Raw genomic sequence first — 17237 nt, forward strand, 5'->3', positions numbered from 1 at the left:
AAAATTTTTGTTAAACTTTCTTTCATTTTGGCCTACATGGTTAAATTTGAAATAGTAGACCCGATCAATATTATTTTTGTAACCACTATCTACACAACATGAACATCGCAGCAACGCAAATTACGTGCCATTGCTGCCATTTTTTGACATCAGTTTGTTTACATTCTTATACTGGCAACACCGAATGGAAAATGTCGTACTTTGGAAGCAAACATTATTAATTTAACATTTTTAAAACGACAAAAATAGGTTACTCACTCCGGTATGAAATCGTAGAATTTCTTTATCAGTAACTGCAACCGTTCCCAGAGCGTATTGTACTCGAAATCCTCCACAAACAGTTGGATAATAGTTTCCCGATAGCTGAGACAGGGCCTGCAGCAACAACTCAGCCGGAAAAGATTGTAGTCGTGTTCCTGTCCGTCGGCTGCGGCTTCCGAATCAACATTGCCATCGTCACAATTCTCCCTATCGATGTTCCTGGTTTCTTCCTCGGTCGGACAACAATCAGCAGCCCCAACTGGGGCAGCCGTAAGCGGGCTGCCAACACTTGACTGCTGTTTCTCATCCTTCTGGTCTTCCTCTTGCGATGAGGAAGGTATTTGCTTCTTCTTCTTCGCAACAACTGTATCGCCAACAATCACCTTCTGTGCGAGAGCCTCCAGTGAGCACTGCCAGTAGGAAGTGTCCTCGCCGCAGACGGGCTGCGAATGAGGACTGTTGGGACTTCCGTTCGACAGTTCCAGCGTCGTCGTCGCCGCCGTTGAGGCTTCTTGCAGCAGGACAGAAGACATCTTTTTTACCGCACCGCACTTCACTGTCCTACACTTCGCGCAGACCACACTTTGCTGTCGCGAATCGCGAATTTTTCCGCTGCTTTCCCCGTCGACACAGTCGGATTGCCGAAGTTGCCAACGTTTTCCCCAGATTTCGGAACCCACTTTCACTTCACCCGATAGTAATCCGTTTCTGGGAATGCACACATCAAACTAACTAGGCGTAGATTGCAGAAAAAAAGTTTTTTTCCTGTTCCTCGACTCTCACAAGAACCTGGCACACATAAAAAACTTTTAGCCGTCTAGTCTTTTTATTTTCTCGCCTGTGCGCGCATTAGTTGGCAGCGCCGGCTGTCACTTGACGTGTACTGTCAAAATAGTTTCATCAATACCCAGTTTGAAATAGAAACAATGGCAGCAACTATCTTGACGAAAAAGTTGGCACACAAACCTTCAAAGGGTCCACAAATTTGTCTCGCAAAGATTAAAAAAATTGATATTTCAAAATTTTCAGCAAGACGCATTTTTATGAATAAAAAATAATCAAAATAAGCACAACTGATAAAATCAGTCTAGAAATTGTATGACACCAGACGGAATGAAGAATCTCAGTAAAGAAGAAAGAACTTCAATTCAGAAAGTGTTTGGCAACATCGATTTTGTTGACTGGTTTTCGGTAAAATCGATTTTACTTTTAAAATCCCCATTTAAAACAATGCGATTTTTCACAATCGATCTTATCTCGAAAAATAGGTTTTTTTGAGGATTTTTTTCAACTAAGAAATCGATGTAGAAAAATCGCTATTATTTTTTATATAAAATATGATATTCATCTACATAAATATACATCCACACCAAAAATGCGCAATTTGATATTAATTTTTAAAAAGAACTGCAAACTTTTGTAAACAAACTTATTTTGAATATTCTGCTGCAGGGTAAAATTTCCTAAAAACGCCTTAATCCTCAACTTTTTGCAGTGAACTTATAGATCATTAAGGACCGATTTCTTCACTCTCGCTTAACTTTTAAACCAGGTTTACCAGTACGTTTAAAGCAGGCTTAAGCGTTAAGCGAGGGTGAAGAAATCGGCCCTAAGACAATTAATAATAACATGATTTATTTAATCCGTATCCTTTCAAAGGAAAAATATTCATATTTTACTCTATATGTTATGTCTACTCCTCTGAACACACGAACACCAAAGAAGCAGACAGTTATCGGACCAAATGTCCCAATCGTCAACCTTCATTTCACTATGTAGCTACTTTCCGATGCACTAACAGAAAAAACAGATCACTATAGAGAGAGAAAATCACAGGCAAACTCCAAGCTGGCACATCAAGATACACTAATAAAAAAAATTACACGAACTTTAACCCATATAATTCAACGATTCCACATATTGTTTGGATTATACCCTGAACAGGTCGTTAGGCTCTTGTATCATAAGATGTTTATTAGGGTAGGGAGATATCGAGATAGAGAAAATATCGAGATAGGGAGGATATTTCACGGCCAATCTGAAGGGACGTACTAAACGATCGAGAATATCGAGATATAGAAAGTTAACTGAATTGCCATCAACGTAACTCTATACATTTATTCAAAACGTAATATCTAACAAATGTAAACAAACTGAGTTTATTATGCCAAATAAAAGCTAAGCATTGACTCCTTATCGTCCACAAATAATAGAGCAAAATGATAACTCTTTATATGTTAATTTAATTTAATCTTAAGTCAAAATGTCACATATAGTATACCAAAGCTTTGCTAATATTTTGTAGATGTGATGTTTTGCGTTGTAATGTTTCTCCAAGTCGACTGTAGTTAGCATGTTTTTCCAATGCCAAACCTCATATCTTCACTTTCGGTTGCAATACAGCACATGAAAAATATCACAACTACAAGCCCGTCTCTCAAAACGTCACAGTAACATGTGCCATCTACAAACGGTGTTGTCAAGACCACATATGTAAAAGAGCATAATAGCAAAAGTGATCGGCAAAATGTAATAAAATAAAAGTTATCAATTATCTCCCTATTATCGTCGCGAAAAACATGTAATATGCTTATACGATCCTGCAATGAGTAAATGCAGAGGTGATAGTAGAATTAATAGCCTTCTGTGTGCTTTAATTGTTAAATAAATTTAAAAGTTGCAAGGAATTTTTTGCACGCGATTTTCTCCGTTTGACGTTTCTGTTAGATATGATGTAATGAAAAAAAGCTCCAGAACTATTTACAACACGTGTCTGACAGCTGCACTCCAACTGCATTGCATCGATCACTGCGACACCTACAAACGTTTACCAAATGTGACTGACTGATTTATTCGTCATTGCAGTAGCGGATGTATACACTTTACACACATTTCGAATCGAGCCCCTTAGGGCATGTTCAGGAGCGTTTTATTTTATATAGGAGTTTCAAAGTAGAACTGGGACTGACACATTCACATCCCCAGCAGAGCGTTTTGTTTTATAATTTCGAACAGTTTTGTTTCAAAATTTAAAACTGTTATACGATGCCGTTCTATTTGTTGATGATTTTGAAACACGTTTAGAACTGTGTTTTAAATACATGCAAAGTTTCAGCAGAGACACTTAGACCCGATGGACTGGGGAAAAATAAATTTGAATGCAGTAACGCTGAAGGCATGGCGAGACATAAATTTTAAACTGAATAGAACACCCGCTAAAACTGCTGCTGGGGACAACAAGTTCCAGTTTTAAAATTTTCTGTTTCATATTATAGAACTGTCAAAATTATGAACCTAAAACTTAAACACCAAATGTGACTGACTGATTTATTCGTCATTGCAGTAGCGGATGTATACACTTTACACACATTTCGAATCGAGCCCCTTAGGGCATGTTCAGGAGCGTTTTATTTTATATAGGAGTTTCAAAGTAGAACTGGGACTGAAACATTCACATACCAAGCAGAGCGTTCTGTTTTATAATTTCGAACAGTTTTGTTTTAAAATTTAAAACTGTTATACGATGCCGTTCTATTTGTTGCAGATTTCAAAACACGTTTAGAACTGTGTTTTAAATACATGGAGAGTAGTCAGCACAGACAATTAGACCCGAGAGACTGGGGAAACATATATTTGAATGCAGTAAAGCTGAAGGCATGGCAAGACATGAATTTTAAACTGAATAGAACTCCCACTAAAACTGTTGCTGGGGACAGCAAGTTCTAGTTCTAAAATTTTCAGTTTTATATTATAGAACTGTCAAAATTATGAATCTAGATATGAAACACTCCTGAACACGCTCTAAACGTTTGTTACCTTTGGTTTTACTTAGAAGTGTAACATAAACAGTAGTGATTCGCTAGTTGGTCACTTTTTAGCTGGACCGCTTTTTAGTTGGACCTCCGCTAGTTGGACCATTGTCCAACTAAACAGCATCAAACAATGTCAAAATCTCGAGTCAAATTCACTTTGACAATCAAACTGACAATAATTAGAGATGTAACAGATGTAAGTACTCCGGAGTAAGCAGGTAGGAAATCGTATTCCTGTATTCTCTTCTCCTCTTGTTTCTTCTTCTGGTAGCAAACCAGAGCAAGTATTTTTTGCTCCTGTTTACTCCGGAGCAACTTTCGTGTACTGGAACAAACCTACCCGAAAAGAATTTTACAACAGCATTTACCCTACAATCATAAAACAATAAATATTATAATTATTACTGTTTCAACATTGTTTGATGCAGAGTTCTCACAGTACATTTACAATAAAATTTCATGTAACAATCAATTTTACAATTCAGCAAAAAACTGATACAGTAAATCTATAGTAAATTTTACTGTTTTCGAGTAAAAAATATATAGAGAAAAAGCGACTTTTTCAATGTTAAGATACATAAGCACCCCCCTTTTTTACTGTAAAAGTCGATTTTACATTGAAATTTACTGTAGAAACGTTAAAGTTTATTGTTTTGTATTGTAGCAGAATACTAGAGTTTACTGTAAATTATTGTAAAATTACTGTACCGTCACAGTGAAAATCATGGTTTTTTAATTGTACATTTCTATTCGGGAGTTGTCATCGATTTCTTTTTTAATTTTTTTTGGCTTCTCTCTTCTGTCTCTCTCTCTACTTGCGTATCTTTATTATTAAGTTAGCTTGGCTATTTTGTGAACGGAAGGAGCTGTCGAAATTCGCAAAAAAAAAATCCTTGTCTGGCAAGCGATCAGCAGAATGAAGCAAAATAAGTTAGCCATTGATCATATCTGTGACTTTCAATAAAGAAGAAAACAAATCTAGACGGACGGGCATAACGTAGTTGGTAAATCGATGCTCTTGTACGCAGCTCACCTGAGTTCCATTCCCAACCGCGCACATAGGATAAGAAATGTTTCCAAAGAGATTTTTCTAACTCTAACCTCTATAATCAAAATTTAAAAAAAAATAATCTAAAAGGACGAATGCCTTCGATCTTTGGCAATCTGGAAATCTCACAAAGGTCCGAAACAATTTTGACCAGGTTTGGCATTCTGTCGCTGGATTACAAGGATTGGGCTCTGTTCCGTATTTTTTCCAATAATGCATTCCAGGATCACAACTAATTACACTTTTGAAGTGATCTGTAAAATGTTGTAGTTCTGGTCCAATACAACACAAAACCTCGTTTGATCAATTTAATATACCCTCAAAATCTTGATGCATAACAAAAAGAAACAATTTTTCACGACTTTCGGCACTAAAAAATTTTCTATGCGATCACTTTTCAACCAATTTGCAATTTGAGACAACAATATGAAAGTAACCATTAATTTGCTATTTTTTCATAAAAAATATGAAAATTGCTCAATGTTTTTATTTAAAAAAATTAAAGGGTTGTGTACAGGACACGACCACGGTGACATTAAAAATGTAGCTTTTTTCAAGAGCGTGCAAATGAATTTTATCTATCACACATATCGCCTCACGTTCTTGCTCACTCGCCTGTTTTCATATGTTACAATTTGCTATATACCCTCCCCATTAAAACATTATTTATTGAAGGTCTTTTAACGGTAATCTATTAATTAATCAAGTATCTCACTAGGTGATTGGCATTATTTGGCTGATCCATCTGGTAAAAATAGGCTGGTCTGTCCAGAAAATATATTGAAAAAAAAGTTCCATATTGAGAGCTGTGATGAGGAAGCCCACGCCCGCCAACGGAAATATACAGACTCTCCATGAAATATGAAATTTCATTTTCCATTTAAATTTTCAATAATGTACTAATGAACTTAAGTAAACAATCTTAAGGTTAAGTATTTCTTGATAGATTAGTGGTGGAAAAAAGGAAATTATTTGATAAATTACATTGTTATAGAAAGGTTCGCCCTACCAGTTAAAACGGGTTTTTATGATATCTTGGTGACATTTTTCTTGTTGCTAAATATTATTACATGTTATAACTCTGTAGTGTAAACATTGTATTGTTGAACCAATTCTGTAGCGTTTTATGTTATATAGGTGTTTTATGTGGTAATAGGACTGACATAATTATATCTTCAGTACAGCGGTTTGTTTCATAATTTAAAACAGATTTTTTTTTAAATTTAAATTAATATACCCAACCGTTCTATTTGTTGTAAACTTTAAAACGCAATTAGAACTGTGTTTTAAGTACATAGGGCAGGACAGATACTCTGATTGGATAAACTGGGAAAACAATTTTAAGTCCAGTAACGCTTAAGACATTTGAATCGAAAAAGAACACCCGCTTAAACTGCTGCTGGGACGGTAAGTTCTGTTTTAAAATTTTCCGTTTTGTGCAGTACGAAACAAAAGTGTTTGAAATTAGAAAACAAAAAGTTCTGCTGGGAATGTGATTGTTTCCGATGCAATTACACTCAGATTTTTTTACGCAGGGGATACAGGCCGTGTAAATGAAAACCGCGTAAATTTCAAAAAACGTGTAAATGAAAACCGCGTAAATTTCAAAATCCGCGTAAAAAACCTGAGTCTACTCTACTATATAAAATACTACGCTACTGAACAGTGCAATAACTACAGAAGCACGTTGTCAGATGCCTTACTGATAAAAAACATATAACCGAAATATGAAACATATGAAAACCAATAGGCTCTTTACCCTACGCAGCTACGAAGCGCCGTAAACATGGATTAACTAGTTACAACGCACACGCATGCATGAAAATAAATATTGCGCACTTCCCACCAACCTGGACTCCGCACTTTCAAAGTGCGAGTGATCTCAAAACTGCGAGCTGTCAAAACACATGTATTTCCAGTGATAGAGATGGTACTTTCATAGACAGACCAGTCGAACTAACCAGTCTATGAGAAGAATTTAATGAAAGAGTGGTAAGTGCGCAGTGCGGTTAGAATCCAGTTTTTAGTGCCACAAACAATATATTTTTTTCAAACGCAACACTCTTAAGCAGCACACACCGTATTGAATTAAATCCAAACTACCCCACCCACCCGCTTTGCAAATCATTCTGTGACACCGTGCTGGTACCCGAAAAATCTGTACACGGCCACCGCTGCCGAAAATGCATAGCATCTACCGCTTATTGTAGCGCCCAGACGCTGCAGCCATGATCTCACCCGTTCGACATAAGAACAAAAACTGATTCAAACGTGTACGCGTCACCTCTATTTATAAACTAACCGTAGGGTGAAGTGTCTATTTTCACCATACTAAGCAAGGTGCCTCACTAATACGTTAATTTCTCCCCCTACAACCAATGGAATGTGTAAAAATTGATATCAACAGCTTTGCTTCGTTGTTAAGAACCAATATAAGAACACAAATGCGCTGAAAACAGTAAAATTCTCGTGCTTGAGCGCAACGAAGACTCGAATCGAGTGCCCCTATTGTTGCGCTCAATGCGTTGAACAAAGATGGCAGACACTGCTCTAACCAACGGCTTCAAATGGATACAGTGATAATAGAAACATGGCGCAAATGGGCTCATCACCCTATATGGTTTAGTCACTTAGGTGCGAGTGTGTGCAAATGCCAACGTTGCCGAAAATCGACAGCGCTTATTGCATCACCCGGAGACGATGTTGCTCGTATGGGATAAGAGCAACAACTGATTTAAACGAACATGCGTCGCTTCTATTTATGACTTTTCGTGTTTGCTTGAACAACTAAGACGCCCTCTAATGATGGCTGTGTCTGAGAAATCTGCCTCACGAATGGTATTTTTCCCGTTTTTCGTGAACTTTTTAATTTTACCGATTTCCAAAAGTCTACTTTTATTGGGGAGATATTAAATTATTACCAATATTTAAGTTAGGTGATTCTGAATCGGTTGGTGCATGAATGATTAAAATCCATCTAGTAATAGCGGAGTTATAAGCGTGCAAACCTTACATAGTTTCGTTACATGGGAGATAGTTTAGATTTTAGAATGACACCTAGCCCCAGATAGTGGAGTAAGACATTTTTAATGTCAAAAAGTCTTTGCGTTAACCTATATATCATCAAAATTGGTTGAAAATGGAAGAGTAATTATTTTTTTTCCAAATTAGAAACTTGCTCGCATGAGTTTTTAAGGGGACGGTCTCATTTTTTTTTTCAAAATTTCGATTTTTTTGCTCGATTTCGTATAGTATGTGTGTGAATTTTGAAGGTAAAATTGAAAAAAAGCGGAGGATATAATTCTAGAACCCTATAGTGCGCAACGAAGCTTCACTAATCCCTTAAGAATTCATGCGACCAAGTTTCTAATTTAAAAAAAAAATTAATAAATTTTCTTTTTTCAACCGATTTTGATGATAAATAGGTCGTTAGATGCGGAATTAAATGTTCTTTCAAAATTTTCATTAAAACAAAGAAGCATTTTTAGAAGAATGTTGAACAATTTTCATAATTAATTTAAATGTAAATCAAGATTTGAATGGTACACAAAATTATTCATATATTATTTTGTGTTGCATTTGATGGGATCTGCAACCTATACTAGGTCATTTGAAAAGTAAAAAATCATTGTAGCACCATGTTATTTACAATCCTACCACTTTCGATTTGTCAAATGACATGGTATTCGCTTTGAAGACTCACTCCAACCAAAATATTAAACATTTTTTACTCCTTTCATAGGAACGAAACAAACAGAGTAATATCAACTAATTCGTAATTCATCAATTCAAAATAGGATTCGGAATAATTGGGAATAATTCGTAAAATGTTAAAAAAAAACAAAATAATAATCCTAATTAAAATATTAATTTCCCAGATCGCTATACAAATTCTTTGTCAACCTATGTACTTCGGCTCCTATACATAGTAACCTAATCACGGTTGGAAATATCAATTTCTCTTATTGACTGATTTCGGATTCGGTCCGTCTCTCTTCGCGCTGATCATGTGCTATAATGGAACATCTTCCGAGCGATCGTAGTTAGTCGGATTCAGAACGTTACGAAGTGCACAAGGTAGTAGTTCAACAAGCGTGTGTTACCAAACAGAGATATCTTAGTTCGGGATGTTGCGCTTAGCTCTGCTCGGCGTAGTGGCTTTCGCTGGTCTGGTATTCGCAGCGAATCCGAAAGCCGTTGACGAAGTGCTCAAATGGCAAAAAGTGCAGTTTGATCTCCCAGAAAGTGGTCAGTATATAACCAGTCCGATTATTCATGGCAATATATCGTGTGAATAACTAGTGATTCTTTCCAGTAACTGCAAATCCGGATGGCTACATCCCAATCAATAACATCCCGATGAGTGGCGTGCACTACAAAAATCGTGTGTTTGTCACAGTTCCTCGCCGACGGTGGGGGATTCCGTCCACCCTGAACGTGGTAGACATCGCGCCCCCATTCCCCAACACAAATCCAGTTCTGAAACCGTACCCGAGCTTCGAACTCAATGAACTGCGGGTAAGTGTTTTTTAGTGTTTGTTCAAACTAGTTTTTTTATTTTCAATCTGAGTTATTTTGTCAACTTTTATCCATTCTTCCATTCTCTTCGTTCTACAGACAGATCTGCAACCAGATGCTAACCGAATTGTGACCGTCTACCGCCCACGTGTGGACCGTTGCGATCGGTTGTGGTTCATCGACACTGGGATGATGGAAATCCCGGGTAAGTAATGAATCTAAATGTTTTTTTTCGTTGCCGACCTATTTAGAATGGGAATTGAACGCCGTGATAGCGTAGCTGATTACTTTCACGGGGAATTCACATCGGACTAATATTGTCGAAATGACGGAACTAACTGTATACAAGTTTTGTTAAAGGTTTTCGAGGTTATCAACAGTTTCCTTATGTGCTCGGCTAAAGCGCGATGCGAATGGAACGAAATCATTTAGAAAAATGCGTTAATTTTGAAATTTTTTGCGCAAATACGAAACCGGTCGGAGGAGTTCACCATTAATATCTGGTTTTGCCCGTGACTGGATACAATGCGACGAAGTTTAACCTTTAAAATAAATAGGTGATGAGGCGATTTACCCGTTTTGAATTTAAAGGTAAAAGGGTACACTATGTCGTTTATTTGTTGGTCTGTAATTGATGTATAACGCAACGCGTTTAACAGATGTTGTGGTCATTGCTAACAGGTTTTATGGGAAGGGATAGCAATAAAATCATGGCAAAAATAGGATCAATACCCTACGTTTACTGGGATGCGCTGCACAGCTCTTATCATCATCAAATAATAAGAAAGGTAGCCGTTATTTAGTGTCTATGTATATTCAAGAATTCCAATTCATCCATCAGTGGCGGATCCAGGAGAAGGGTCCTGGGAGTCCAGACCCCCTCTGAATTTTTTTTTCCTTGTTGAGAAATTTTGAACTAGTTCCAAGTTTATATAGGTTTCAAACTCAAAATCATCCCAAACCAAACTTGACTAACAACACTTATATTCATTAGATAAGGTTATTACGTATTACGAATTGTAGAATGTTCATTTTAAAACCGAAATTTCAGACCCCTCCCGAAATTTTTTTCTGGGTCCGCCTCTGTCATCCATCTTTTACCGTAATCTTCTACACATTCATGAGTTTGATTTTTTCACAGTTTAGCATTGTAGACTGAAAAATCTATAAAAAAATGGAGATAGTAATAACAACAGGTCTCTCGGGACATGGGGGGAACTTTTTATACAGTAACCTATTTTTATTAACCCCACGATGTATTTAAGGCGGACAAAACAGGGTCTGGTAATATTTTTTTCTTTATTTTTAATAAACCGAGGCTGCTAAAACTTTCTTCTTTAGTCTCTATATGGTCGGTGTTAAGTCAGAACGGACTAAGTCGCAAAACATCAAAAATTAAGATAATGATAGCACTGGATAAAGAATTTCGTCAGCTAAATTCGACTTTTGCCAGAATTGAAATATGTAACAACAAACAAAAATTATGGCAAAAATTGATTTCCAATCATAATGTAAAGGATGCTGCAATTCAAACTTTAAACTCGTTTTTCTCGAAATCAATATTTTGTCACTTAGTACGGTCTGACTTAACACCGACCATATGTAGCGTCATAGTCCTTCCTTATTATTTGGTATAAATTTCATAAATTCTATCGTGGTGTTCTAGGGTAAAACTTGAAAAAAAAAGATATTTTTATACATTATTTACCAAAAAGGAAAATTGGATTAAACCAATTTCCGTATAAAGGGCAAAAGACCTAACGTAAATAAAGTTTAATTTTTGTGTATTGAATTCATCTCGCCAGTAACACCAACTGGGTGTCTAGTTAGACGATGTATCTAAACTAGTACCCAAATTAGCACTAGTTAGACACAAAGATATTGTTATGTTTGCATACTTTGTATATGTAAGTTCGTCTGCTAGAGACCATCCGACGGAGTTCATGCGAGGTTGAAAAAATCGGGATTGAAATCGGAGCCGACAAAATCGGTGACTGATAAAATCGGGTATTCACTGTATTTATTTGCGCCCATTTAGTTGGTTTTACTATGAGATCCTTACCTTCTTAATAAGCAGCGCTGCAGCCAATTGCGATTCGCAATTTTTATGGATAAGCTGGATATACCTAGAAATAGGCACTATCGCAGTACGCAGAGAGTTGATGTAAAATAATCTACTTATTGGTGAAAAGCACTGAAAAATAGATATTAGTCAATTTTTGCCAGGGTAACATTACCCATAATTAATAAGTTAGGTATTACAAACAAAATACGATGAAATGATCATCGGCACTGTATGCACATCACAAAAACGCCCCCAACCTGTTTTCTAAACTTGTTCAATGCTGATGCTCTGAACAATGCGTGTCATTGCTAAACCAGTTTCAGAAGATAGGCAAAGCAATGCCTTAGTACTACATTCTGCTGTAAAACTTGACCTTCTGTTTCATTGTCGATACTTATTGCGGTAAGCTTCAACCTAGTCAAATAACAAACAAAGCAACCCTGCAAAATGTAAACAAATATAAAGGCATGTTTAACACAAATTCGGTACTTTGAACTCAGAACCCTACTGTAAACAAATATAAAGGCATGTTTAACGGGAAACTCGGTACTTTGAACTCAGAACCCTACTGGATCCGCAAAAGCCGTTCTATTTGTTTGGAAGCTGCAAAAAAATGGAAGTGGAGATTCAGGAAATCGGATGGAGCGGTTCCGCACACTAAACCCAAATTCGGGCATTCTGTTCAGTCGCGGTGAAAAGATAGAAAGAATATTGTCTATCTCGAGATAATCTAGCATTTCGTCGAGTTCTTGCTATATGGGATACACACGAGTGCGATCGAAACAAAAACAAACGTCAAAATGTTTTCTCACTCGCACTGATGCAAACTAGATGGGCGCGTAACTCAACGCACGGCCCGGTGGCGCATGGCTGAAAAGTCGCAATGTGGATTTAAGAAAAGATTCGCAATATAAAACGCCTACGTGCCGGCAAAGGACAAATCAGATGGTGGGAAAGCTTATAAGCGTTAAAGTTTTAAGAGCGTCTAAACAATACGTAAGGAGAGTACTCAAAATGAGACGAAAAACTCATTACCAAAGACTTAAATGTAGAGGTCGGGAGGGAAGAATTCTTTCGTCCGGTTATTGGAATGGAGAGCTTCCAATGAACCACCAACGACATCGGCTTGATCAATTTCGCCGCATTCAGAGGCACGGCCATCTGTGGTAGAGATTAGCGGGTATGGGATTTTTCGTACTCGGACCCGACCCGAACCAGAATGTTGTTTTTGTAAGCTTACCCGAACCCGACCCGTACCCGGATTTTATAAAAAATAAAATCATTGACGTAATAGATTAAACCTCACCATAAATAACACAAACTCTACAAAACAAAATGAAATGAACACATATTTTACGTAATTTGAGGTAAAAAATGAGAGACGGCGCCATATACCTAATACAAGCGTGGAAAAAGGAACTCCGCCAACTTACGCTTTCCGCGAACTAGGCCCGGGCTCTCCTATATTAGTTTATCTTTCGGCATAGTTTATCTTTCGGCATAAATCTTTACATGTGAACGAAACCAGAAATACCACAGTTCAAGATTCGTCTCGGCGACATGGAAACTGCCACTAATCACGATGTAGTGATGATGCGGGACATCTTTTCCGAAACAATTTTTCCTTATATGAGTCTTCTTTTAGTATTTTTTTATAAAAGCAATTCTTCCAAAAATCATCTAAACAAACATTAATTTTATTCTAAACACGCTCAACTTCTGTCCTTCACTATTATTTTGTACTTTATAAAGGGGGTAGGGGGAGAGGGGTAAGGATTTCAGTACGAAGAAAAAACTTTTTTTCGCGATTTTTTATCGATTATTTTATGAACTAAAATGTTATAACCTTTGTTTTATCCTTAGAAAGTTTTCAACAGAAGGAAAAATTAAACAAATACATGCATTTGAAAATACCCCATCCCTAACTGATCGACGCTTTTGTGCGCGGTGCTAGGTCGTGTAGATGCGCTTCGATTTTCTCGTCATCCATACATACGACGATCTTGGATTAAACGTGATGTAACTGTATACACAGTATAGTATGAGATTAAGCTACACCGGTGTAGTGCAAAAAAGAGGCAGACTGATTACATTCAAATTTGAATGAGTTTAGCACCGACTACACCGGTGTAGTGCACTGTCAAAAACAAAAACGACATAAGATGAGTTTATTTAAGGTCACTCGAAATTGTACTTTTCTGTAGTGCCTGCACTGCACTGTAATATTATCTGTTTGTGCAGTGGTTAAGAAACAAAGAATAGATTGTTTGTTTTACTGATTGTTGAAGTGGAACGATTCTTAGCTTCTGTAAACTGCATAGATTTTCATTACACGGGTCCAAAACTTGTTCATGGATGATTAGGTTTTAAGACATGATTGAATGTGCTGTATGAGTTTTGCAGACTATTTGCTAACACAGTTGTAAAGATACACACAAGTTTGATTGCTCCCATTTCTAACCGACTATACCTATTATATCTATTTTTTGTAGGCAACTTCACTATCGTGCAACGCCCATCAATCTGGGTAATTGATCTAAAGACGGATACCCCCATTCATCGATACGAAATTCCGGCGAAGGACGTTGACAGTGGCTACGGACTGACTTCCATTACCCTCGATGTTGATCCGGACGATTGCGAGAAAGTGTTCGTCTACATTTCTGACCTACAGACGTATCGAATGCTAGTCTATGATCACCAGAATCAAAAGTCCTGGCGTTTCTTACACAACTATTTCTTCTTGAACCCTCTGGAGGGCGACTTCCGCATCCAAGGCATTCCATTCTCCTGGGACGACGGTATCTTTTCGATTGCGCTGAGCAATCCAGATCCAGTTTCCAAGTTCCGCACGGCATATTTCCATGCCCTTTCCAGTAACTCTGAATTTACCGTCTCGACTGCGGTTCTGCGCAATGAAACTGCCGCTCGACGAAGCTACCACGGTAATGATTTCCAATTGCTCGGATATCGCGGTGCTCAATCACAATCCAGCATCCATGCGTTCGATCGTGAAACCGGTGTGATCTTCTTTGCACTGATTCAACAAAACGCTGTCAGCTGCTGGGATACTAAGAAACCATTTGCCCCCCAAAACATGGCCATCATTTACAAGAATGATGCCGATATTGTCTATCCGAACGATCTGGCGGTAAGTGCTGGTTTTACACCTATAAACAAACAATCATACATAATCATTTATTTCCAATTTGCAGATCGACAACGATGGCTACGTCTGGTTCATGTCCAACTCGATCATCAAACTGCTGTACACTCAGCTGAATTTGGATGAATTCAACTTCCACATATGGCGTGCCAACATCAAGCAAGCCATCAAAGGTACCGTTTGTGATCCGACCATTCGGGCCAACGTAGATGCCGTTCAACGATTCGGCGAAAGCACCGGCGGTGATCGTGTCACATTCCTCGAGTACAAGGACAAGTACGGTCCAGGTGGTGGCCCCTTCGGGGGCTGGGGACAGACTGAGCAGAAGCGCCCCGGTCGACCGTAGTGTATAGGCGAGAACAAATAAGACGGGAATTTACGAATGGCACGCCGAATGCAGACATGGGACGAAGAATGATGCGTATGGAAGTAATAAATGATTTCAAACTGTCATTGACTTGGGTTACTAGTTGAAAGAAAAAAAATCTGGTCAAACAAGCTTTTGATTCTGACGCTTGTTTGAACGCTTACGTCACATAGAGGCGGATTTTTTCTATATTCGCTTTTCCGTAAAGGTGGCCGTTGTTTATCACGTTAAATAAAAAAAAAATGACAACGGAAATAGCTATCAGTTTAAGAGGTTTCGCCCACCGTTTCTTGTCTTGGAAGGGTACCGGAGAATGTTTAACTTAGATTTAAAACTCTAGTTTCAAACTTTTGGCAAACTTAGAAGAATATTAGATTCTTACATCCCTTCGATATATATTCGATTTTACGAAACGACACGGTTTACACCATAGTTAGTGATCACGTTCAAATTATATCTTCATATAAACTTGCAGTAAAAAGAGAACCCGTTAATTTGACTAAATCAATAATCAATCATGAAAAACTCAATAACGACTTCCAAAATTTCATAGAAAACATCGAGTTGATTGATGATGTAGATGTATGTCTTACAAATATCATCACAACCTACAATTCTTTACTTGCGGAAAACACTAGAACGGTCTCCAAAACTTTTAAATGTAAAGGCGTTTTTTGCCCCTGGATTAATTTCGATTTGTGGACACTGATTAAAATCAAAAGTAATTATCTGAAACGAGTAAAAAATAACCCCAATGATGAAAACCTCAAAGCTCTTCTGCAACACATAACTAAAAAAGTTAATGTAATGAAAAAGCGGTGCAAAAAGGCCTACTTTGAAAACCTTCTATCCAACACAACTCATTCAAAACTTTGGAAAAATATTAATACCATTTTTGGTCGTTCAAAGTCGGATGTTCCCATCAGCCTAATTTCCAATGATATCAGAGTCACTGAGACTAAAAAAGTATGTAATGTTTTCAACGAATATTTCTCTAGTATTGGAAAAAATTTGGCTGACAATATTCCCACGAGTCCCAACTCAAATCCTATTACAAATATACAACACGTCCAAGAAACAATCTTCTTGCGTCCTGCAACCATAAACGAAGTGATCCTTTTGATTAAAGACCTCGAAAAAAATAACAGTTGTGGTCCTGATAAGATCCCCGCTAGTGTGCTTAAGAGTAACTGTACCACCTTTGCAAATATCCTAACCAAAGCTTTTAATTTAATAATTCAAACCGGCAGGTACCCAGACTGTTTAAAAATAGCCCGAGTAATTCCAATTTTCAAAGCTGGTGATCCAAACCAACCTTCCAACTATAGACCAATTTCAACATTGTGCGTTTTCAATAAAATTCTTGAGAAATTGCTCATCACTCGACTACTCGAGTTTTTGAACAAACACAACATAATTTACAACTACCAGTATGGGTTCAGACAGGGCTGCAGCACTTTAATTGCAATGACCGAACTAATTGACTCCATCATTAGTCAAATTGATAGCAAAAGAATTGTTGGTGCCCTTTTTCTGGACCTAAAAAAAGCATTCGATACTCTGGATCACTCAATCCTGCTTAAGAAGTTAGAATGCTATGGTATCAGGGGATTAGCAAATCATATTATTCGTAGCTATCTGTCGCATAGGAACCAATTCGTATCTATTGGAGACTCGTGTAGCTCTTATAGACCAATAGAAATAGGAGTGCCCCAAGGCAGTAATATTGGGCCACTGATATTTTTATTGTATATCAATGACCTAGGTAGACTCGGGTTAAAAGGGACTCCTCGTCTTTTCGCGGATGACACCGCGTTGTTCTACCCGAACAACAACTGCCTGGATATTGTACGCGACATTGAATCGGATTTAAAAACACTAACGACGTATTTCAACGAAAACCTTCTTTCCTTGAACCTATCAAAAACTAAATATATGCTGTTTCGTTCATCTAGAAGAGCTATAGGCGTGCATCCAGACCCAAGAATGGGACAGTATGT

The 17237-nt window shown here is 37.6% G+C and overlaps 2 protein-coding genes across 2 annotated transcripts in view; one reads left to right on the forward strand and one right to left on the reverse strand.

Annotated features, from left to right (window-relative positions):
• Window positions 1-1094, reverse strand: part of LOC131677496 (uncharacterized) — a 44855-nt gene extending 43761 nt beyond the window's left edge. Inside the window, exon 1 of the mRNA XM_058957338.1 lies at window positions 259-1094. Within this exon, the coding sequence (XP_058813321.1) occupies window positions 259-794 (536 nt within the window). The 5' untranslated portion in view covers window positions 795-1094. The remainder of the gene's footprint in view (window positions 1-258) is intronic.
• An 8054-nt stretch (window positions 1095-9148) lies between these two features.
• LOC131677497 (L-dopachrome tautomerase yellow-f2-like) lies at window positions 9149-15323 on the forward strand. The gene is made up of 5 exons (XM_058957339.1): window positions 9149-9369; window positions 9437-9639; window positions 9739-9844; window positions 14197-14855; window positions 14920-15323. Exons 1-5 carry the CDS (start codon window positions 9249-9251, stop codon window positions 15214-15216), a joined length of 1386 nt encoding a protein of 461 aa, XP_058813322.1. The 5' UTR covers window positions 9149-9248; the 3' UTR covers window positions 15217-15323.
• The last annotated feature ends 1914 nt before the right edge of the window (window positions 15324-17237 follow it).

This window comes from Topomyia yanbarensis, chromosome 1, assembly GCF_030247195.1.
Source record: "Topomyia yanbarensis strain Yona2022 chromosome 1, ASM3024719v1, whole genome shotgun sequence".
Lineage (NCBI taxonomy): Eukaryota > Metazoa > Arthropoda > Insecta > Diptera > Culicidae > Topomyia > Topomyia yanbarensis.

Coding starts and splice junctions, on each gene's coding strand:
- LOC131677497 (XM_058957339.1), top strand. CDS start 9,249: ATGTTGCGCTTAGCTCTGCTCGGCGTAGTGGCTTTCGCTGGTCTGGTA. Junction 9,845..14,196: donor TGGGATGATGGAAATCCCGG/GTAAGTAATGAA, acceptor TATTTTTTGTAG/GCAACTTCACTATCGTGCAA. Junction 14,856..14,919: donor TCTATCCGAACGATCTGGCG/GTAAGTGCTGGT, acceptor TCCAATTTGCAG/ATCGACAACGATGGCTACGT.